At 40.1% G+C, this 25,748-nt stretch overlaps 1 protein-coding gene across 1 annotated transcript in view; it reads right to left on the bottom strand.

Annotated features, from left to right (window-relative positions):
- Positions 1–25,748, bottom strand: part of LOC135700887 (uncharacterized) — a 139,801-nt gene that overhangs the window by 40,893 nt on the left and 73,160 nt on the right. The window contains exons 8-10 of the mRNA XM_065221545.1: positions 12,791–12,923; positions 11,349–11,569; positions 1,887–2,148 (exon numbers count right to left, since the gene is read on the bottom strand). Of these exons, the coding sequence (XP_065077617.1) occupies positions 1,887–2,148; positions 11,349–11,569; positions 12,791–12,923 (616 nt within the window). The remainder of the gene's footprint in view (positions 1–1,886; positions 2,149–11,348; positions 11,570–12,790; positions 12,924–25,748) is intronic.

Below are 25,748 nucleotides of genomic sequence, written 5' to 3' on the forward strand. Positions count from 1 at the left end.
CATGACTTCTAAGGTTAAGATGGGAAGGTTGCACTGACGATCATCAAATGGCCTGATTATGGCATTTATTGAATGGAATTACCTGATAATACACACTAGACGTAAAACTCACAGTTACTGTTTGAATATTTTATGTTTATTTTAATTGTTTAACAACGTTTTCACAAGTAAATCATGGACCCAACTTTAGGGACACATTTCTTTTCTATGTTCCTAACTTTGGCCCATGAAATTCATTTGACAGCATATAGCAATAAGAGTAACGTCAACAATGTGGTTTGCATTTGGATGATAAGGAACGAACAGGAAGGGAGATTTTTTCTGCCAAATCTGTATAATGAACATCACAATGTTTTGATTTAGATATTCTGCGGTCGAAAGACGATAAGCGAAATTTTTAATTTTTAATTTTTAACTTGAGTGATTTAATGTAGTTTTCGTAAAATTTTCTCTAAGAAATGTTTTGAGGAATGAAGAGTATTAAGTTAACAGTGATAGTGATAAAAAAAAATACATAAGAAAACGTTACCAAGAGCGTTTTTTTTGAGAATCAAACAGGATAGGACGAAGTTGCATCCATAAATAGACCCAATTTGGGGACAATAGACCGATATTACATACATTTCCCTGGTGAGTTTTTGTCTTAAAAAAAGTAAGTTTTTCAACTTTTTGCGGTTCCTGATAGCAAACGACATGATAAGCATATCTAAGCATACCATTTAGCAGTAGAATATCGTTTGCAGGTAAATTAATTGATGAGTTATGATTAAAAACGTAATCTATGGCTGCATATTAGACCGAGGTTAGGGACGTATACCCTACATTATCGTTTTGTGAGGGTTATCAGAAAAAAAAACTACAAATGGTATCTTAACTGCAATAGGATCTGCCCCAGGAGGAACTATGTGGACGTAAGTTTCCAGTCCCTTTCTATAAGAACCCTATCTCAAAATTCCCTCTTCTCGCCCAAAGTTTGGCTCATGAACCTCAACCTTCCACACCCCAAATCCCGGATGAATTCCGCGGCAACCAATGATCGTTACAAGATTCGATTGTTTGCACCCAGATTGGTCTAGTCATAGGTCAGAGTTCTTCGTCGAAAACCTCGCCATGCTTCTGCTGTTCGGTAGTTGATCTTTCTTCATCTTGTAGTGCTAGTTTTTAGGTTGCATAGTTTTTGTGGTACATAAATGTTGAATTTGTCATTTTGTTAAAACTATTGTTAAAAGTATTAATTATGTTGCTAGGAATAAATTACTCTTGATCAAACGCTTTTATTCTAATTTGTAAACAGTAAATTCAAACCAGAAAATGAATTAAGAAGAAAAGCATTTCTCCGTACAAATCATATGTATGTACTTTAGGTATATGTCTGTTTTATGGTTTTTCACGTATAAACCTTTTTTTTTATACTTAATTCGTATTCTATCGTATTCTTTTAGGAGTAGAATGTACGACATTTCGATTAAATCTGGATGATTTAAGAAGAGCACTATCAATTTTGCAACACGTTCCATACTGTCAATCATCATTCAAACAGTGGTCACACTATGCTGGCAGCCAACGCAGCCAATATTGACATCCATCTTACAGAAAACGTGCTCAGTATGCACACCTATCTATGCATAACGATTGCGGTTTTCTATAAATAAAAATGGATGCCACTCGTTATCTACATATGCAACTATAGTTGTTCCAGCGGTGTGATGCTCGCTAGCCATATTGACAATACGTGGTAAGCATAAAACCATACACCACACTCGGTAGTTTATTCATATCATTCTTGATTCCTAACCCCTTTACCCACCAGCTACTTCCGTCACACACGCATCCTGCAAAACAAACTCAATATAACCACACAAAACAGGGAAAAAAGCGGAACTCACCGACAGCATCCTCCACGGTGGCGTTTTCGGTGCAGCTGAGAAATTTATTGTAAAAGTTGACCATCACCAGACCGCGGTTCTTCGTCACCAGCTGCAGCACCTCGTCCTGCACATTCCGGCTCGAGTTGCAGAGGGCGTAGGCCGACGAATGGGAAAATATGACCGGCGCTTGCGAGGTGGCCAGCACGTCCTTCATGGTTGCGACCGACGATTTCGATAGATCCACTATCATGCCCAGGCGATTCATCTCCCGGATGATGGTCTGGTCGGCACCGCGGCGTGGTTGGAAAGAAATGGAAGAGATGGGAACAAACATTATACGATATGAGAACATGGGTATGAATGTGTGAGGTGGATTGAGAGCATCATCACCGACTGCAGTAGATATAAAGTGTAGCATGAGCAACGGCCTATGGGAATCAAAACACACGCAAACTGCGTCGACGTATGTTCCAGGAAAAATGAATCAAGTTCGGTTGAAATATTTCGCTTGCAAATGAAAAGTTTCTGTTTATGTAGAGAGCGATTGTGTGTTCGGAACTGGGGTAGGTGTACCAGCTACGGCGTTCCATAGGCCATAATTGGAACGTATAGCCATATCTGGAACAACTACCCTGGATAGAAGTATAGGAATGCATCCCTCGAGGGGATGAAGGAGGGATCTATCTTTTCTCCACTGACAGTTGGAGAAGCAACATTGCCCTTTTCAGCAAAGAATTTGCATTGGAAATTGTGGGTTACATTTCCATAGCGATGAATCACGGTATTAAACATAGTTTGGTAAAGGCTTGGAATGAGAATTACTTTCGTATTGATTTCGTCAATAAAGCGATTTAAGTTATTAGATTGGAAACTGGGTGTTTTCATTTATGAATGTTTGAATTTTGCAACAGATAATATAAAGTTAAAGCAGGGTAGATGTACTAGTTATGGAAGTATCCCATATAAGCAATGGTACCAGTTATGACACTAATCCATATGAAGCTGCATAGGCCATAATTCATACACCTTCTCTAACCCATCATGTAACGCATCACATTAGAGGAACACTTGAAACAAACATATATTTATTTAAATCAATGGCGATCAGATTGAATGCTCATAACCTGCTGGACGTGATCCGGTGGCTCCCGGTGAAGTGTTCAAAGTTTGTCTAGAGAAAATCCCATCTTGAGAATTGAATAAGATCATTGACAATAAATATGGTGTCCAGGAGCACAATGATGCCTCCGGGAAAGAAGTCAGAATTTGACTTGAGCCAAAACCTATCATCGGGTATTTGACCACATTGCACAGTGGTTCTGAATGCAGATTTAGGTGGAATATCAACATTTGAAAAGGGCACATTTTTAGTAGAAAAACGTCAATAACTCTTGATCGGCGAAAAATATCAACAAGCTCTGTGCTGCAAACAATTGCGCCTTCTTAAGATCTAAAAGTTATTTGTAAACATCTTTGCTGAGAAATTTGAAATAAGAAAACTGTATTTTTAGAGACACCCTTACTCAATTCAAGAAAATAGCTCTTAATCGGTCAATTTAAGAGATACAATAATTTTCACAAAGTTGCTTGAAATTAGCTCAACTATAACTTTGTCCAAGAATGTATACCTTAATTTCTTCAAACAAAAAAGATTTTTTAAATTAATGATAATAAGAACCACCCTAGAATTCATTGTCATAAAAATGAGGGCCTAACTATAAGGAACAACTTTGTAGAAGATACTTTTTGTCTAAAGTTTCAATTTCAGGCTCAAAACATATCCTTCCACCTATATCTGCATTCTGGACCACTGTGCATTGGACACATTGGGCTTCTTTCCGAGAGCAACCATGGTTGAGCTCATCGAACCATGTGTTTCCAGCGTGGTATTCATTTAGAGCAGTATGTACTATACCTCACAGACATGGCTATGAAAATTCCCATTTCAGTCGACTTAACACATTTAAATTAGACTTGTACCTCGCAGCTCAAAAAAAAAATCGCATCAAAGCAACTAATTTACCTTCTTCGTTACAAAAGCTTATCTCAGCCGCAAACCTACTACACGGACAAGGATGATGGCGGATCCGCGGCCCACAGCACCACCATTTACATTACACATTCATAGAAACACGATGACATGACATTCGCTAGATTGAAGCTTTTGCTCTTTTTACACCGCCGAGCTTGAACACGAATTTGAGTTGATGAAAAACAAGCCTCGTTTGGTTGATCGGCAGCAGCAGCTAACGATCCCATACGAGATGGAGCACGAGTTCTGGTCTGACACAGCAAAATGTCCAACATGTTTTTGATGCCACAACGAACCGCGCCCGCTGTGTGAGATAAAAATCGTTTTTTTTTTGTGTACCGCTATTTCGCTTCTCCATCTTTTTTTTTCCACGTGTCAACGGATGTTTCTAACCGGGTTGCAGCATTTCTGCCAGTCGGTGCTCCCAACTGCGATCCTGGAGACCGGTTGAGTGTCAATTTATATTGAATTTATTCCATTACATCCACTCATACCCACGTGCACACAAGTTCGTGTGACACGTTCGAAAGGTTGAAGATCCAAAAATATAATCTCATACTGCAGTACGAGGGAGGTCCATCGTGTGACATAAAGGACCAATCCACCTACCAGTTCAAGGCCCATGATTTCGCAGATAAATTATGAAACATCTAATTTTCATTGACTTCGCATATGTATGTGTAATAGCATTGAAAAAGTTCTATCACCACTAATTCATCCGTACCAGTTAAATGGCTACTACTTGCACCGTCGAAGTTTAAAACAGTGATCCCCCCCTTCTATGACAACTATGCGAAATGTTCACTTGGACAGCAATGCGTCCCCTGGTATGTAAGCACTCTCATCCCGATTGTAGATACACACGAAGGTTGTGATGTATTTCATTCCACTACCTGTACATTTCAAATACATACAAAAAAATGATACGATTGGGTGAACAATGGACCACACGGGCTCAACAACGGACCACCGACTGGCGTTTGCTTTGTCGAAATATATGGCGTCCGTATGTTGGAGGAGGAATACACCCCGAGCCAGCTTTCAATCTTGTAATGCATCTGCGATGGAATCCATTATTCAACGGTGCTTCCCTGGAGCGGTTGTGGTTCATATCTGCTAGATAACTACCAGGAATTACCTACTGTTGACCATTGCTGTTGCTTCTGAGAGCTACTATGGACGGTGAGATAGGTTGTAAATTGACATGTTCTGATGGTTTGCACATTGCATCACTGGCATGGATCTGACAACTTTGAAGAGTTATCTTACTATTGGCTGTAATGTGGTGAATGTATTTCATGAGCAAATACAAATCGTAGAAGATCTGTCCATTATAGACTACGCTCCAGTTTGATTCAGAAAACCAAATTATTAGTCTGTGAGTAAAATGATAAAGATTGATGATGGTTTACAGGTCGCACAAATTGTTTGAAGTTTGTATGGGAGAAGTTAAAATTTTTACAAATATTGCTATACCTTTGGATTAAGTTTTCCAAACACTGTAAAGTTTAAATATGTGGTTGCCATAACAATGGAAAGGGGCCTCCCTTAGCTCAGTCGGTAAAGGCGCAGCTACAGAGCAAGACCATGCTGGAGGTGGATGGGTTCGGTCTAGGAATTTTTAGGGTTGGATAATTTCTCGACTTCCCTGGGCATAGAGATAGAGTATGATTGTATGATTGAGAGCACGCAATAAGCTAATATGCGATAAGCAATAAACTTGAAATGTGAAGAAAAAGAAGAAGAAGAATAAGAAGAAGAAGAAGAAGAAGAAGAAGAAGACAATGGAAAGTAAACCTGTTGTTGTTACGGTCAGTTTGGCAGCAATTTAAGAAAGATGCAAATGTGAAAAAATACAAAATATGGTAAATTGATAGGGGAATTTACGTATTCTCGGCAACCTAAGCAGCGACCTTCTTTCTATAGCCTTTTTCTCTAAGGAACGCACACATATACAGTATTGGTTTGTTTACAATCTTTTGTTGCCAGCTGCTCTAACAATTTCAGTCGAAAGAATTGTCAAAAACTGTTTTGAAACGCTTTTACAAAGCTCCAATCCTCTCTAGTGAGAGCGAGTATTGTCGGCAACCAGTTTTTCTTCGGCAACCGTTCCATTTGAACTGCATGTAAATCTACTGTTCTATTATCGGCAACTCGAAATCAGCTACAATTTGTAGTGCGTGTGTTGCATTTCAAGAAAACTTTGCTAGATTGCTTTTTCTCAGTGGTAAAAATATAGTCAAATTGAAGCTGAAAGCATAAAGAATCGTTTGCATGCATTCAGCGAAGTGTTTTTGTAAGAAAATCAAGTGAAAATAGTATTTCAATTTGGGTTGCCGAAAATAGTCTGTCATGCCGAAGCCGTCATTTCCCCTAGTTGAATATGTGCATGACAACATCATTAATTTCACCATCAAGCCTGTCAGATTATCATATTCAGTTTTGACAACTTGATTCAATGATAGAGCGAGAGCAGTGAAATTAAAAATAAAATCCATAGTAATTTGCCATAATTTCCATACAAACATCAAACCATTTGTTCAACCACTAATATTCCTATGTGAAGTGCGTAATATTCCTATGTGAAGTGCACAGTGCACAGTGTCCAGAATGCAGATTTAGCTGGAAGGATATGTTTTGAACCTGAAATTGAAATTTTAGACAAAAAATGTATTCCACAAAGTTGTTTCTTATAGTTAGGCCCATATTTTTATGGCAAAGAATTCTAGGGTGGTTCTTATTATCATTGAAATCAAAAATCTAACTTTTTTGTTTGAAGAAATTAAGGTATACATTCTTCGGCAAAAAGCTGGTCTAATTTCAAGCAGCTTTGCTTTTTTGTATCTCATGAATTGACCAATTTAGGGTTTTTTTTTTCTAAATTGAGTCTGCTATTTATCAATTTTATCTAGATGAACGCTTTATTGGGACGGTACTAATGGATATTTTGGTCGCTATTGAAAATTTAGTCGATTACTGGATTTATGTATTTATGTATTTGGGCCGACATTACATCATTTTTTCAACGTTAAATTTAAAATAGTATAAAATCAATTTGAATTTATTAATATTTTTTACTATAATTGGCGATATCTTTTTTATTAGAAGAGATACAGACAACAACTTTTGCTATAAAACATCCGCCTTAAAAAGTTTTTCAGTTTCATGAGAAATTTTTGTGCTTAAAAATTACCTTCTTTTGGTTTTTGCAAACGTCAGGGTTGTCCTCAAATTAGAGAAATTTTAAAAACTAATTTTTTTGTTTTACAAAATACATACATGTTTTGTTTGAAAAAGTTGTAGCTGAGTTAAATTCAAGCAACTTTGTCCAAGACAATTTTATTCTATTTCTTAACGTTCTCGTTTTAAAGTAAACTTTCGGAGTAGACATAGGGTGTTCATGAAAAAAAAAAATTGTTTTTAGCACAAACTTTATTATTTAAAATTTCTCAAGAAAGTTATCTTCTGGATACTTTTAAAGACTCTATAAGACGGATGTTTTAAAAGATGTTGTCTGTATCTTTTCAAATTAAAGAGATATCGCCAATTATAGCAAATAATATGAGTAAATTCTCAACAAACATTGAATGTTGAGTAAGAGCTTATTCAGCCTTTTGCCGAGCTTCTTCAGCTAAAAAATTGCTTATTCAGCTGTTGATCAACTCAAATTGTTTGTAAAAATGTATATAAGTTACACACAAGCCTTTACCACCGATACTCTTTGTAAACAACCCACACTCGCAGTCAACATAAACATGACAACGTAGTAACAGATCATAAACAATACTCAGCAAACAACAGTGCAACTAAGCATAACAGCATCCGGCGGTGAATACGGAATAAAGTTAGTCTTTTACTGGCAGTGACTTTGAATAGTTTAGTTTTAAAAACTTCTCTGACAAGCCTTCGTGTTTAACTTATATTAATTTCTCTAAACAAAATAGTTAAATTTTTGGTTTCAAAGATAATAGGAACCACCCTAGAATTAATTGTCTCAAAAATGAGACAGAGAGTGAACGGGGAGTGAATTTAGAGTAATGACGCTTTCAGCAAAGTTGATGAATATGACATGCTGCATCTTTGGAAGATATAAGTTTTGTGATTAATCCCCCTAAAAGTGAGATGTTAATTTTTTTCATAATGTCGAGATAGAGGGTTAACGTATTCAGCAAAGTTATATCAAAAAAAATTTACAAACAACTTTGCTCAAGACATAAAAGTCTTATATTTTGCCAAAATCGAAATAGTTAGGGTTGTTTGAGGATGGTCGCCCAAAAACACTTTTTTTTACCAAAACACATGTTTACTTTTAGGGTCTTTACTATGTTCTACAAAGTTGTTTGTCAAACTAAAATACACAACTTTCTAGAATATATCATATGAATACGATGAGTTATTGATAAATTTTAGTCAATTTTCTTCATATTTTGCACTTCTTCTTCTTCTTCTTCTTCTTCTTCTTCTTCTTCTTCTTCGCATTTCAAGCTTATTGCATATCGCATATTAGCTTATTGCGTGCTCTCAACTTAGTGTTCTTGATGCACGTCCACAATTATTAATTGAGAGCTTTCGATGCCTGTACCATTTTTTGCATTGGTATAATTGTGTGGCAAGTCCAATCATACTTCTATGCCCAGAGAAGTCGAGAAATTTTCCAACCCGAAAAATTCCTAGACCAGACCGGGAATTGAACCCAGCCACCTCCAGCATGGTCTTGCTTTGTAGCTGCGCCTTTACCGACTGAGCTAAGGGAGGCCCCATATTTTGCACTTATGTATCTTTTATTGATGCAGATAGGTGCAGACTAGGTCAAATGCACATAAAACTACATTAAAAGAGATTTCAAATGGTGGTGAACTTGTCCGTCCATGACCGTCTGCTTAGGAGTTGTGCTTAAAGCAAACACCCGTTGATAGGCTGTATGGAAATCATGTTAGCATGGTTATATTATATTTTATACCGCGTAGTAAATTTCTTTCCATAGTAACAAACTTCCCATTTCTCAGAGCATAAAAATTGCAAAAACTGTACACTACAGTCGGGAATTAACCGTGAGCTGGAAGTCCTTCATCAGGCCATATCCATGGCTGACGAGACATGTGTCGGTCAAGTTCCACACCCAAATGATGATTCGCCTGAGAAATATTCGTAGACGCCAGTTTCATATGACTGGAGATCTGGACAAAAAAACGTGAAACGGCCGATTTGAACAGGCAGATTGCTTCCAGAATGGACTCACTCCGAAACGAAAGTTTTCCAAAATCTGAATGACCGTTCACGGTTTTGAAGTCTCATCCCAAACCTGTTCCACCTCTAAGACTCGAAAATGATGACGCTCGGCTCATAACACCGAAGGAGAAAGCAAATGCGATTGGTGTTCATATTGCTGCATCGCACTTGCTTGGCTTCAGTATCCTAAGTCCGCTCGAAAATCAATTTAGATGCTTCCCCTTGTGTCATCTCCCCGGAGGATAAAATCACGGTAGAACAGATTTGCTCAGCGCTGAAATATTCTAAGAATATGAAGAACCCCGGTTTTGACGGCATTTTCAACCTAATTCTAAAGGGACTTAGCACGAAAGTGTACAAGCTTTTACAAGCATCTGGAAGATGGCGAACATTATACTAATTCACAAACCGGGTAAAGATCCAACATTGCAGCCAAGCTACAGACCGATCAGCCTCCTTACAGCGCTGAGCAAATTGTTCGAGAAACTCATCCTCAACCGTTTGGTCAAGACTGTCGAGGAAAGCAATATTCTCCTACCGGAACAGTTCGGTTTCAGAAAGCGGCATTCCACAAAGCACCAGCTAGTACGGGTGATGAACAACATCCGCAGTAACATGGCTGTATCCAAGTCCACAGCCATGGCCTTGTTACTCAAGCTTTGCAACTTCAGCTTTCCTTTATACATCTGATAAAAATCACCCGTAACTACATTCTGCAAAGGTCGTTCAAGGTATCGTTAAATGGTTGTCTATGCGACACGTTCTCCAGCCCCTTGCTTTGCAGCTTATACACTTCCGATATACCCGAGCTCGGTAACGGGTGCGTGTTCTTCCTGTTCGCAGATGATACTGCAATTTCCGTAAAAGGTAGATTGCCTTGCGAAATCACCAACAAACTTCAACGATGCCTTGACACCTTTGCTGACTACGCGCAATCGTGGAAAATCAAAATCAATGCCGCGAAAACCCGGGCAATTGTGCTCCTGCACAGGCAATCCCCCAATCTAAAACCAGCTCCCTCCTGCACAGTAGTCATGGACGGCTCAAGGGTCGAGTGGTCAACAGAAGTAACTTATCTCAGCATTTTTTTCCCTTGATTTGTTTTCCGTCGATCTTGTTTTCCGTGCTGAGCACCAATGCTACTGACGCCAGGGAGGCAGCTCCCACAGCTAGACCCTACCTATAGACCCATCAACTCATGGACTTGGGACCAAAGGGCTTTACTTCTCTTCCGAAGGAAGGCGTGATCAGAGATTTTATGCCTCAGAAAATCTTGCCGGCGCCGACTGGGATTGAACCCAGGCCTACTGGGGTGAGAGGCAATCACGCTTACCACTACACTACCGGCGCCGCTAACTTATCTCGGGATGTTGTTTGTTGAAAAGCTCCTATTCCGCTCACACATAGAAAAGACGGTAGTTAAGTGTTCAAGCTTAGTTAGGTGTCTGTATCCGCTCATTTGTCGCAGATCTCGTCTCTCGTTGGTGAAAAAAAACTGGCCGTCTACAAACAAATCATTGCGCATGCAATTAACTACGCTGCTCCAGTGTGGGAGTCAAATGCACAGACTCACAGGAACTAAGTCCAGGTGGCACAAAACAGTGCCAACGACTATGCCCAGGTGTGCCCAAGCTTATTTTTGGCACACTATGCGGAGTGACCATCCCCTTGAGAAAACTGGAAAGACGACTAAGGGCGCTGCACAGATGGCTCTATGTTGAAAAAAAGGCCACTGAGCTTGACCAGTCCAGTGTGCGGCAGATTAGGGGAATTGTAAAGAAAGTCCGCCAGTTCATCCGAACGCCGTCGGAATAATTTTGCATTTTTTTTTTATGAAAGTCAAATAAAATACCTTCATTTTGACTAAATTACATTTTTCTTACGTCAAATCAATCCCGAGAAACACCTGGTTTTATGCGTCCGTTTTCTAAGTGGACCAGACTTTAAAGCCAAATTATGATTAAATGCCGCATATAGGTACTTGTTTTTCCAATCATACACAATTATTTCAAACGAGTTGCATTTTAGCTCCTTCCTCTCTAGTTAAAACCATCCTGTAGGAAAAGATAAATTAGTACGTGCAACACATATTAATTTGCAGCAGCTCTGTACCAAATGATGCACCCATTGAAGCTTGAGTAGTAGATCCACCGTGATGGTTTCTTTTGTGCTCGACCCGTAAAATGAAACTGTGTACGACGTCCATGTACTTAACTCACCTTTCCGTACGCCGTCAGTCCTCCGTGCTTGATGTCGTACTTGGGGGCATCGGCGTTGCTCGAGTCCGCCCACGGGGTGTGACAGGTGGACGTCAGGGTCATATAACGAACGCCGAGTGCATAATAAATCCGAAGCACACCCAACGATCCGCCCAGTGAGTGCCCTCCCTCGACTCCAATTAGTGAACACATTTGATGGTTTTTGTGCGCTTGAACGATATCTGCGATAGAAATAGGAAGGTGGAGAATGGTGGAAATGTCATGTTAGGTATAGAAAAGAGATAATTAGAGTCCGTGAAAAGATAACAGATTTACGTTGGGAAGCATTGGTTCTAAAAATGTGTAAGCGGATGACGTTGCCTAGGGGTTGCATAATCATGGCAGCTGTGGTTGAATTAATCATTTTGTCAAGCTTCTGCATTCATGTTCCATCAGATGTCACAGCTGTCGTTTGCGGTGACATCTATCGGAAACTAGACACAATCTGTTTTCCTATAATTGTTCACAGAGGACACTGCAGTGCAAAACATGTCTGGTACCTCTATATATGCATTTAGATTATTATTCGAAGTCCCTCCTTTTTTACACATCCTGCACACAAAATAGCTCACCCCTCACAGAATTTCCCGCCGAATTGTATGTATGGGGCGGGGCGTAAAGTATCTTTTGCGCAGAATATGTAAAAAAGGAGGGACTTCAAATGATAAAGCAAATGCATTTATAGAGGTACCAGACATGTTTCGTAGTGTCAGGTACTCTATTTTGTAATCTGTGAAAGGGAAATCACAAATCGAGTGTCAACAAAATACATGGCATGTTGAGAGATTTAGCTCGTGAGAGAGAATTTCTCTCTCAAATTTGATTTTTTTTTGCTCTCTGGGGACTGGTAGTAAAGCAGGTAAAAATGTATGGGGAAAAACAATTTTTATTTAATTGTAGCTTGTTAAACAATAATTTTCGGGAAAAAACTGAACGACTAAGTCCCTGATTAATTTCTTTAGGTTGTCGTTCACTTTTTTAGTCCTGAATATGCACCGAAAGCGAATTATTCCCACTTCTCTCAATTTCAATATGGGGATTTTTATCACTTCCTACCAGCGGAACAGCGCCATCTCTGTGGAAAATGGTCGAACAAAATGATTAATTCAGAAAAATGTTTGCTTTCATCGTCATCGTCATCATCGACGGAGTTTGCCATGGCTGCAATAATCCCAAACGAGCTGAATGGTTTTAGAACGACTAGGTACAAGCCTTCTGTTCGCTCCGCGTGGGGAATAATTAGACTACACTGCGCGAAATTAGTGGCTCTATTCACATATCGTCCAGAATTTTGGGAACACCAAGCACACATACACCAAGCAATTGCCGGTACTTATCATGATTTATGTATGAGACGAAATATCCGTGCTTTCACACTGTAAATTGTAATACAACTACCGTACCGTAAACTGATGCACATGCTGTGAGCCCTGGTGAATAGCGTTCCGTCAGTCTTTTAATTACATCAATTTGCTCCAGCGTGATCTGCACAGCGTCCTTGTGTTGGGCCTCGCACGGCACGTAAGCAGCCCAGAACTGTGAAATTAAGAGAAATGAGATTAGATTTAACTCTAAATGGGAAGCGTACGTGATAATAGCTGAGGTCTAATAGCCGTCACTGTTGGTGGGATTGCAGGTCTAAGTTAACGTGTTTTATAGTTCTGTAATTAATATATACTATGAAGGGTTGAAGAATCAAAGGGATTTTTTTCTTCAGTTGAAGCACCTGATAATGTTATGACACAGGATTTTAATTTCATACGACGAGTGAAGCAATATATTACAGGTACACTAACTACCGTAACTGTCTTTTGACTTCCTCCGTAGCTTTCTCATAAATAACAACTTATTCATTTAAATTAGCATTACCAATTCATGCGGAATTGTCTCGTCTGTGCGATGGTGTTATTACTTTGCGTGATTGAATTAGTGTTTCCATTTCCTGACTAATTTTGACTTCCCGACAGACGGTAAACAGCTGATAGCTCCTCCCGGGAATTCCTAGGAATCGGAAAACATTTTTGTTCAAAATGCAGAAAGGTTGAATTCATAGCAGCCATTCATCAGATTGTTTCAACTTTTGTTGAATGATTTATAAAGTGAAGAGTAGTTTAACCACTAAATTTAAATACTTTTGCTTCCATTGGAATTTTTTTAACTGCTCCAGATTTTTCTTCCGATTTCTTCCGAAATTTTCTCAACGGTAGGTTCATTTGAGCCAGTAGATAATTTCGAATTCCCCCATAAGACTCTTGCAACTTTCCTAGAAATTATCATCTGATGCATTGGAAGCTTATTCTTGAAGCCATTATGGCTCTCACTGTAGCTTTTTTTTGCATCCGCAGGGAGGTTTTTGACATACCCGGAAGATTCTTTTCACTTCCTTGATGAGCCTTTTTGGTTTGCATTTTTTCCTCTTATCTGTAGAGCCTTTTTACAACTGCGTCCATTACTTAAGAATATTGTTGTCTGACCCATTTTTTATTTTGGTGCTAGTCACATATCCTCTCACAATTAAGGTGTGATAGACATTTGTTGACATTGCAAGTTGTCCCAATCAGGCACATCTCCCTGCTCCGTTAAACTTTTAAGGAGTTCGTCCACTACTAAGACCACAATAAGGGTGATAGTACCCCTCCTTGAGGAAAACCCTTCATCGATCTTATAGTTAGTTGCGTACCTCCAAGATCAGCAGATATTTCTCGATCTGTGAGCATCGTCATTATGGGCGACCCCGGCGTAGTGGTTAACATCTATACCTGTCACGCCAAAGTCACGAGTTCAGATCTCACCCCCGGACAAGTCACGAATGACCCAAGAGTGTTAAAGTGACTATAATAAAATAATAAAAAAAAGGTAGAGCCTTTTTGTATTGGTCCTAATCTGAAGTAGCCTTTCCTCTATTGAACAGCCGTCTGGATATCTTCCTCAATTTTGCCAGCTTATCGTTCCACCAAAGAACATCCCTACTGGATGATCTATGTTGGATAGGGTAGCTAGCATGATATGATGAGATCATTTTATTGATGACCGCATCAGACACACTTTCTAGTTGCATGCGCGACCTAATCTGTTCGTCATTAATCGAATTGTTTTTCAGTAAATAGAAACGACAGAGGCCCCAATTAGTTTTTCTTGGGTTTCTATAGTTTTCTGAAATTACTGGTCCGGATTTATAATCAAACCATTATATGTTTGTGGTCTGACAACGATTCTTCATCATAAACATGCCCGTCCACAATCTTTTCTGTTAAAAGGTCACTGCAGATCGTGAGATCGAGAACCTCTTGTCGAATAACATTGGTAAATCTTGGAGAATTTCATCTATTACATATGTCAATATCGCTTGACGATGTGTCGTTCAGGAGATCCTCACCTCTTTTGTAAATATCAGTACTACCCATATTGTGTGATGGGCATTTGTATAACAACCTATTATAAATTGGATATTTATTTTTTACAGCAGTTTACAAACTTGGCATTGATTTCCGCAAAGGATCTTTCCTGACCTCCTGAGTAAGTTTTTTCCAATACACTTACACTAGAAAATCATCTCGTGCTGTTCAGTCCGCATCGTGCTCTCTTGCCATGCGGATCTATTTGCTTTTTGCTGAAGGAAGTGTCGATCCTTGTTTGAACCCTACCCGAGGTAATCCTGCTTGGATATTGATTTGGAAAATTCCTCTTCGATCCTTCGGATTCTTATAATAATCTGTTTGGAACTTTCTTCTGCCACCATGGCACCTAAGCGCAAAAGAAAAGGGCAATCGCTTGATCCCCCTTTTGATGAAATTAAATTGAGCAATCAATTTGATATGCTTACGGATGATGAGAATATAGGCTCCTTAAGAAAAGTTTTTCTTATTTTTGTCTTCCAATTTCCATTTATTTCCTGAAAATCACCTGGTACCGGTACTGAATCTCTCGGTACCAAAATACCGGTACTCAGAAAAAGGGAAATCATATTTGCTAAGGACTATTTAGATCAAAGCTATATTCCATAAATGTTGGATATTTCTCCTAATCAGCTCTATGGTAATTGAAAGCAGAGCTGTTGGGATTAGAAATTATTTCTTGGCATATTTCAAAAGCTACTGCAGGGTGATCCGAACCGATGTCAACATGAGTAACCAATTGACTACAAAGTTGACATGAATGAGTTAAGAGCAATTAATAACTGAAGGATTTCTAATAACCTGCAGAACAATCATTAAACAGAATAGGGTAGAGAACTACTTCGGCCTAATCGCCCATTTTGGGCCTATAGAGCAGAAAACTTCAAATAAATCCATGATTTCAGAGTTAACAAGCCAATTATGCGTTTGGTACGATACTTTAGTTAATAAACTACGGAACGAAGGCCCTTATTACCGATGTCACTTCACGGTGAAGTGACAACTTGTCACTCACGGTGAAGTGATTCCCATTTGATTTACACGGCAATCACTTCACCGTGAGTGACAACTGGTCACTTCACTTCGTTTTCACCGTGAAGTGATACCCGTAATAAGGGCCGAAGTCAATGAGAACGCGTGATATGAAGGTTTACACCCATTATTCCCAAAAATAAAAGAAGCGTTCCGACCGAATCCATTTTTATCTTCATCCGATAGGCCGAAGAGAATTCATTTGCGTTTCAATGACGTTTCAATGCGTTAGGCCGAATTTAGGCCGAGTTTGGCGTCAATAAACAGTGTTAGACTTTTGACAATATCTCAACGATTGGTTGCTCTTTATCAAATCTTACGGTACATACGGAAAGGTAAATAAATTTGGAAGCCTTTAGTTATGGTGCTAAACTACTGCGCTAGATTAAGAAAGACTAAGTGCGGGTTGTGCTTAATAGGCCGGAAATGGGGTAGTTAACCCTATAACCATTTGAATTGCTTTGAGCATTATTCAATGAGTGGTGTTAATTTACAACTGTGTGTTTCTCTAGGTCACCCTTGAGCAAATTATGATGCTGGCCTACGCATTGGAATGGCAAATAGGCAGCAATAAAGGTAAACTGTCCAATGGTTTCAAAAACTTTGGTTTCAAATGATGAAAGAATTTGATGTTTGATACATCTATGACCAATGATGGCAACGCCATCACAGGCTCCATCAAGACGGTCATTTATATAAATGAAATAGTTTGCGTCCCTTTTGAACTTGAGGTTAGAGTTGATTGAAAATACGCTAATATATTAGCTAGAAGAAGTGCTGAAGAGGATTGGTTGACAGTTCCACTAGAGTATGGCAGTGTAAACATTGAATAGAAGTTGAAATTGAGCGAAGAGTCATTAATGCGACAGTATTAGTCAAACGCACACTCCTTTACCTAGCTCATACATTAATTGATGAGGGGCATTGAGGTTTTTTTTTCTCTCAAATCCACTGGTAAAAGAGTACGGTTTTGACTTGCTCATATATGGAGTGTTTACACTTATGCTACTTCACTAGCGCTAATGAGCTAGCTGCTGTCGTAACCTAACCGAGGTTGCTAGCCTCCGTCATGTGTCGCAACAAAGACCTACCGAGAACAAGACGCACAACCGTGCGCTACAAAATTGGTTAAATTACATAACAGACATAACTCTTAGAAAAAAAAGATCTTAAAAATATCGTCAAGCGTATTTTACATGCACACTAGCACCCTCTATCATGCACATTCCGAAGCATTGTTTTGCAACAGGAGCATCCCTCGTTCATGCAATTTTTCACTAGTTGCTTTTCCCTCTTTCTGTCAACGCGTCAGCTGTGTTGAATAAAAGCAAAGCAGATGGAAATCAGTGATGTCGGTTCGACGAAATTTTCAGCAGATCTATAGAATTGATTGAGTTTTGCTGAAATACGGATCCGTAGGAGAAATTAACAGAGGCCCAGTCTTTTTTGGGGATTTGTTTTGATTGTAAAGTGTGTGTGTTTCTTTTCGCTGGAAACGTTGTTTCTAAACCTGGTAATGCATCACTAATGAGTGCTATTTCTAGTTTTTAGTTAGTTTAAATGATCTTTATTTTAGTTTAACTTGGACGATTACCATATAAATTTTTACTAAGTGATTTAATTGCTTTCTTCATCTTTAGGTATGGGCAAAATTCAAAATTTGTTTTACAGAATTAGTCCTAGACTTAGTACACGGTCGACCACCTTGGTGGGATTGGTTTGTTTTGTTTTTAGAATTTGAAGAGAAACTACTTAATACTACTATTTACAGCTTAAAACTAACCTACTCTACTATATACACTTAACCTACTATGTACAAATTGCTTATTAAAGCATGTTCAGAAAGATTGCATTTTTGAATAAATTTAGTTGTCATATCATCAATTTTGGAATCTACTTTGGGAATTTCTGCCTCTTGATGGAGGTCTGCTATTCTTGTGTCGAATGGACGATCTAGGATCATCCTCAACACTCTATTCTGTGCAACCTGGATTTTGTTCCTGTGGGTCTGAGCGCACGATTCCCACACCGGGGCGGCATAGAAGATCGCGGGGGCTATGATCTGTTTGTAAACAGCCAGTTTGTTTTGCCTTGAGAGGCGGGATCTGCGGCAAATGAGCGGATACAAACACCTAACCAAGGCGGAGCACTTAACTAGGGTTTTCTCTATGTGCGAGCGGAACAGGAGCTTCTCATCGAACAACATCCCGAGATAAGTAACATCAGTGGACCACTCGACCCTTGTACCATCCATTATTACGGTACAGGAGGGAGACGGTTTAAGTTTTAATGATTGTCTGTGAAGGAACATGATCGCTTGGGTTTTCGAGGCGTTGATTTTGATTTTCCACGTGGTGGCATAATCAGTAAAGGTGTCAAGGCATCGTTGGAGCTTGTTCGTAATTTCACGAGGCATCCTACCCTTGACGGCTATCGCGGTGTCATCTGCAAACAGAAAGAACACGCAACCGTCTCCTAGAGGAGGGATGTCCGACGTGTAGATGCTGTAAAGCAATGGTCCCAGCAGACTCCCTTGCGGAACACCTGCTGGGATCGGAAATTGTCCCGAAAGGGAACTATTCAACGACACCCTGAACGACCTTTGCTGGAGATAGTTACGGGTGATTTTCACAAGGTATGGTGGAAAGTTGGAGTTACAAAGCTTGTATATAAGTCCGTCGTGCCAGACATTGTCAAACGCCTTTTCGACGTCTAACAAGGCCATGGCTGTGGACTTGGATACAGCTTTGTTACTTCGGATGTTATTCATCACCCGCACTAGCTGATGATTGGTGGAATGCCCCTTACGGAACCCGAACTGTTCCGGAAGAAGAATGTCATGTTCCTCCACAAACTTGTTTAGTCGGCTGAGGATCAATTTTTCGAACAGCTTGCTCAGCGCTGAGAGCAGGCTAATCGGTCTGTAGCTTGACGGTAGTGAAGGGTCTTTCCCAGGTTTGCGGATCGGGATGATTTTTGCCACCTTCCAGATGCTTGGAAAGTAGTGCAGCTCCAAGCATCTGTTGAGGATGGCAGCCAGCAGCGAGTGCACCCTCGCGCTGAGATTTTTCAACTCTAGGTTGAATATTCCGTCAAACCCGGGAGCCTTCATGTTCGTACTGTGTTTCAGCGCTGAGCAAATTTGTTCCTCTGTAATCCGTTCTTCTGGAGGGACGACACAAGGGGAGGCATCTAACGTCTGGACGCACTGCACAACCTGGTTCTCGAGTGGACTTGGGATTGTAGAGCCAAGCAAATGCGACTGGGCAATGTGCTCCCCAATTGCATTGGCCTTCTCTTCGTTGGTGATAAGCCGTTCGTCATTGACTCTAAGTGGTGGAATGGGCTTGGGGTGAGACTTCAGCACCTTGGCAACCTTCCAGAATGGTCTGGAACGGTCGTCCAGGTTCTGAACGAGCCGGCCGAAACTCTCGTTCCGGATTGAGACCATTCTGGAAGCGATCTGCCGATTCAGATCGACCATTTCGTATTTACGCTGCAGATCCCCAGTCCGCTGAAACTGGCGTCTACGAACATTTCTGAGCCGAATCAAGAGTTTGGTGTGGGAATCAATTGCTTGAAACTTACCCCTCACAGGAACTCGTCGAACGCACTCTTCGTCAGCCACGGATATGGCTTGATGGAGACCATCCAGGGCCCGGTCGATGTCATCCACTGTGTCGAGCGGTGGGTTGTCGTCGATGTGGCGGTCGACCACGCGTCGAAACTGGACCCAGTTGACTCGATGGTAGTCCTTCCAGTGCTATTTCTACCACCGCTCATCATTTTAATGTGTACAGAGCAAACAATATGCATCAATGTGGAATTTGGGGTCCCACTTGCGTCGTTTCTGCTTTGGAACCTGAACCATGGCTTTCGTTCCAAAACACGAACATGTGAAAGGTTTGGCTTTCTTCCACTCCACGCTTCTTCGGAGGTCACACCATGACCACGGGTAGGTGATCGGTTGATCAGATAAACAGCTGTTGACACAGCCTCGGCCCAGAAGCCTTTTGATAGGCTGGATTCGAATACGAGACATCGCGCTTTCTCCACGATGGTCCGATTGGCGCGCTCGGCCAATCCGTTTTGCTCGGGAGTGTAATCGTTGGTCGTCTCGTGTCGGATGCCTTACTTCTGAAAATAACCTTGGAAACCATTGTTCAGATACTCCTTAACATTGTCAGTCCGTATTGTTTTCAGCTTTTTGCCACTTTGACGTTCGGCCATCACGTGGTTGTTCTTGAAAATTGCTAACACCTCGGCTTCTGATTTGGTTTTCAGGAAGTACACAAACATGCGTCTAGTTATGTCATCGATGAAAGTAATGTAGAACCGATTACCGCCAATCGAATTCATCTCCATCGGTCCACTGATATCCGAATGAACCAGTTGTAACACATCCGACGCACGGGATCCGCTTTTTGGAAACGACAATTTCGACTGCTTTCCCATAGGTCAACCGCGGCAGTCTCCAGCACTAGCTTCAACATTCAGTATAATCCCTGTCGCAAGGCCACCAGCAAGCTTCTTCAAATTTCCGACACCAAGATGACCCATGCGTTTGTGCCAGAGATCGAGACATCCAGCAGCATTACACGACAAAACCTGTGTGTTATTCGCCACCTGGTCCAGCTTGAATTGATTGTTGGAGTGGCTCCCAGTTTGCAGCCATCGTTGTTGAAAGTTACGGAATACCCCTTCTGCACGATTCTGCCGACCGAGAGAAGATTCGCCATCAACCCAGGAATAATCTGCACGTCCCTCACTGCAACGTTGTCTTGAGTACTTCTGCACACCGATCGATTTGCCGTTCCGCAGGCAACTCCTTGATCCAGATTTGTGAGGAGCTCTCGATTGCTCGTCATATGTGCATACGCCGCAGAATCAAAAATCCAGTCGTTCGCATCCTTCTTGCCAGACGTAACGTGTTTCACCTTTCCTTGAATCCGTGCAGTCCCTGGCGATGTGTGCGTACCGAGCACATTTTCTGCATTTCGGGCCCTTGGATGAAGTAGGCTGCTTCGTTTGCTTCGAGATTTCATGCCGTTTGTTCGTTGCGAAGGCCTGGTTGTTTTTCTTGCTGCCTAGCAACGGTTGCTCTTGAAGAAGTTTGGTCTTGACAAAATCGCCCGTTATGGCAACTCCAGAGTTTTCCAAGGCCAGAATCATGAGTCGGTAATCGTCCGGGAGGCCAGCCAACAAAATCATGCCAATCCAGAGATCCGGAAGCTTGAATCCGATGCCGTTCAGCTGGTGTACTGTGGATATTACTTGGTTCACGTATTCTTCCATTGATCCACACGAATCCCGATCCGACTTGATGAGCTTGTGGAGCAAACCGATCTACCGAGAAAGTCCTTTGTCCTCGAATGCCGTTTCCAACTTGGTCTATGCAGCTTCGGCCGATTCCGCGTCCTCAATGTACACATAGATTAGCGGATCGAGAAGTAGGATCAGTTTCAACCGCGCTCGCATATCCTTCTGCACATCCACCGGTTCGAATGTTCCGTCTGGTTTCTGCTTCGGTTTCACTGCATCCCAGAGTCCTTTCAGCTGAAGAAAAGTTTTCGCTGCGAACTTCCATGAGGACCAGTTGTCCCGTCCAGTCAACCTCTCGATGGGAGGAATACTTGAGGAACCGCCTTGAGAAACTCCGTTGGAATTCGAACTTGTACTCATTTTTCAATCTTCTTTCACGACAGGCCCATAACCTGCAGAGAGTAGCTAAAGACGTCTGTCTTTGGTAGTGGTTAGAGAAGAACTTACTTTATTTTAAACGGTGAGTGTGATAATTTATTAGTTAGAGAAAGTTTGAAGATGATAGGTTGACAGTTTCCGTAGAATACGGCAGTGTAAAAATTGAATAGAAGTTGAAATTGAGCGATGGGCCATTAATGCAACAGTACTAGTCAAACGCACACTCCTTTACCTAGCTCAAAAATTAATGAGTGGTCATGGTCTGGTTTCAGGATCGTTTCAGTTATAACGGCGATATGTACGTTATGAACTTTCAAAAAGTTAAATAGCTCGTCTTCATTATCTTCAAGAGATCAAGCATTCAAATTACTGGTTCTACTAATCATTAATTGCCCGTCAGGTACACGGTAGCCTCCCTTAATGGCTTTGTTCTTACTGTTGGTTTCCATTTAATTTCGTATATTGGCCCTTTTCATACAACCGACCACCATTTGAAATTTTTGAAGAGTTTTAACTTTATAGATTTTAAACAACTTAAATAACTAAGCACAAAAACAATTGTATCTACCAATCGCGGTCCTACGTCAATGTTCTGTTAATGCCACTAGGTACATACTCTTCTTCTTTTTTGAAGAACTTTTAATTGAAAACTCGCTTATTGAAACAAGCTTCTGTTAAAAAATATGAATTTGTCCAAATTGTGTATCATAAAAATGTAAGATGCGACGTTAACTTGGCGAAATCCAATCATCATTCAGTCTCCGAGCGATTAGTGCATATTTGGAACTGCATTTTGAACTTATTTTTAACGTAGTATAACGTCTTTCGGCAACATATTGGGTGCAATTTCAAAAAACCAAAATCGACCGCATTACGAAAAGTGGTCATGTTTTAATCACATATAACTCTGTCAATAGCGGATGCATTTTAATTCCAAACAAGCCAATCGATTATAAATTTTGCTACGAATCTGTGAAATTGAACACTTTATTAATTTTCAATAGGTCACTTTTGAAAATTACACAACAGTTCAACTGTTGCAATGGTAATCAAAATAATCACCGATTAGCTACAAAAACAGCGATTTCCCTAACACAGATTTCAAAATCCAATTCCATCCGGTCTCACTGAACGGTACTTATTCAAACACCGTATGTGGTTGTGTCTGGTTGGTCGTCAGTAGCAGCAGCAGCAGTGCTTTCGGCACGTGGCGTTGAACATTGTACACAACGAAAGGCTGCCCGCAAGCAGTGAGTTGCAGCACACAATAGCGTCCATTCACCGAAGAAGGAGAAAGAAGCCTCACCGCTACTGATCGGAATCCATCTTCGTGAGTCGCTGTGGGCCATATATGCCAAGGGCGTCATCCTCGTTCCAAACAACATACAGCTCACCAGCCTCATTTGTGTTAAACACCCTAATAGCTCAGTACTACTCAACCATCACGATAAAACGGTTCTCTTCAGGACCACCATAAATTATTGTTGTTTGAAAGTTAATTTTCATTGAAGGTCGCTCGCCTTGCTGCCAGCCACATCACCCCCAAATCACTTTGATAATGTACCCAGCAACAACACGTTTGTGGTCAAATGCGCAACAGTATTGAAGTGGTACATACAAATTCACACTTAGAGATGAACTAGCCTAAGGCTAAAAATCTCTTAAATAAAGAATTAAAAAAAAAAAAAAAAAACATACAAATTCACGCAATGACCTTATGCCACATGACAATGTAAATTAACCAGAAACACTTAGCGGCGCCGGTGGTGTAGTGGTAAGCGTGATTGCCTCTCACCCCAGCAGGCCTGGGTTCAATCCCAGTCGGCGCCGCCGGGATGTTCTGAGGCATAACATCTCTGATCACGCCTTCCTTCGGAATGGGAAGTAAAGCCGTTGGTCCCCGGTTCATGAGTTGATGGGTCGATAGGTAGGGTCCAGGTGTGGGAGCTGCCTCCCTGGCGTCGGTAGCATTGGTGCTCAGCACGGAAAACAAGATCGACGGAAAACAAACCAAAGGAAAAAAAAAAAAACCAGAAACACTTCTAATTAAGGTGAGCTTCTCTCCAGGACGCTAGAAGAAGCAAAAAAAAAAAAATCTCGAATTTTTGTGATTGATTGCGAATATCTGGCGATTGGAAAATTTTAGCAACAAATTCCTGCTATCAATTTTTGCTTTTTTTATCTATTGAATAAACCAAAAATTCCATGCGTTTTGTGTACGAAAATACGTAATTGTGTCATCAGAAAGCGGGGCGTTTCCGTGATGGGAAAAGTGGTTTCCCTAACACAGTCGCTAAATATTTATACCGAGCTCTGAGCATGCCAGACGATACCTACCTAACTATATGCTGTTTGATGCAAATTTTAGGCCACTCCTATAAAGAGAATTATAAAAAAAATCTTGCCAAATTCTCTTAATAAAAGGGCTTAAAATTTGCATAAAAAAACGTAAACGTAAGTACCGTTCATTATACTTAGTTTCTGTGCTTGATGTGTTTACCCTAATACATATTTCATTTCCGCACCGGTATCATCTTCAAGAACATCGATGAAAAAATTCCACAGCATTGTTTTAAACTGCAGGGTGTCTACTACCTGAAAAAACCTGGAAAACTGGGAATTTACAGGGAATTTTATTTTTTCTGGAAAAACCTGGAATATTCAGGGAATTTTGGTTCCACTCAGGGAATTTTCCATTTATCACTTCATTCGTAATTCAAAAGAAGTTTTTCGTTCAGTTTCTCGAAACGTTTCTTAAGGACATTAGCATCTGACAGCTAAGACAACGTGTGCGAACGAGACAAGTTCATTCAGAGAGTCTTGTCACGCTCGCTCTTCGCTGATTTGTATGTGGAGGATCAAAATCGTCGTAAAAAGGAAACAGCCGAAAAAGAGAGACTGGCAACCGTCAAAAGGAAGCATACGAAGCATGTATTGTATAAGAGTAAGCATGCCAGACAGCAGGTCTGAGACCCAACATAGAATTTGTTTTTGAGCTTCAGAGAGGGTCGGAGATCTACTGAGAAATTTGTTGAGCTTCAGGGTAGTTCGTAGATCTTGAGAACAGAACTACAAACAAATTAAAAGTTATTAACAGAAATTCATAAAAACAAAATCACAGGAGAGGTCGTAGATCTTCAGATAAATGTTCAAAGAAATTTTCAAAACTTCAAGCAAGCAAAAATAATTTCAAATCAATTTGTAAAACTATAAGCGAAATTTTACAAATCTTCAAGGAAATTCCCATAGCTTCAGACAAGTCCAAGAATCTACACTGAAATATAAAGTATTTCACAGAAGTTTGGAGATCCTCGAAACATTATTCAACATCACAAAAGTTCGTAGATCTTCAGAACAAAGCTACAGAACTTTGAAAAAAATCACAGGACTTCTGAAAAAATCACAAGAATCTCAGAAATGTTAATGGATCTTCAGTAAAAATTGCAGAACTACAGGGATTTAAAAAAAATAAATATTTACACGATTTCAGGAAAATTTGTAGATCTTGAGAGAGACATTTAAAACTTCAAGGCAGCTCAAATATTTTCTGATAAATTTTGACAACTTTATGTAATCTTCAAGGAAATTTTCAAATCTTCAGGGTAACCCTAGAGGAATTTACAAAACATCAGAGAAGTTTGCAGATCTACTGAGAAATTTATGGAGCTCCAAGTTTTTTTTTGTAGATCTTGGGAATAGAGCTACGGAGCGTAAGACATCTTTACAGAACTTTATAGATATTTGCAGGAATTTGACGGAAAGTTTCACATTTTCACAGTTTCACACAAATGTGAGATCTTACGAAAAAAATTTGTTGAATGTCAGAAAAGCACCTCAATTCCAAAAACAAATCGCAGCGAAGTACAAAAGCACAATATTTTGCAGAACTCCATGGAAGTCGGAAATAGATAAATCTAAAGAACTTAGATCCGTAGACCTTAAGAGAAGTCTGTAGAACGTCAGAAAATTCGTACGTTTTTAGAAAAATTTGCAAAGCTTCAGCAAAACTCGCAGATCTTCGGGAAAGTTCGCCGATCTTTAGATCAAGAATCCACAAAGAAATTTAAATAACTTTAGAAAAGTTCGGAGATCTACTGTGAAATTTATTGAACTTAAGGGCAGTTCGTAGATCTTAAGAGCAGAAATACAGTACTTCAGAAAACTTTACAGAATTTGAAATAAATTTTAGGAACTTTAGAAAAGTTCAGAGGGTGTAAATCTACTCAAAAATTAG

This window comes from Ochlerotatus camptorhynchus, unplaced genomic scaffold, assembly GCF_037179485.1.
Source record: "Ochlerotatus camptorhynchus isolate MF236.1 unplaced genomic scaffold, CSIRO-AGI_Acam_v1.1 ptg000144l, whole genome shotgun sequence".
Taxonomy (NCBI): domain Eukaryota; kingdom Metazoa; phylum Arthropoda; class Insecta; order Diptera; family Culicidae; genus Ochlerotatus; species Ochlerotatus camptorhynchus.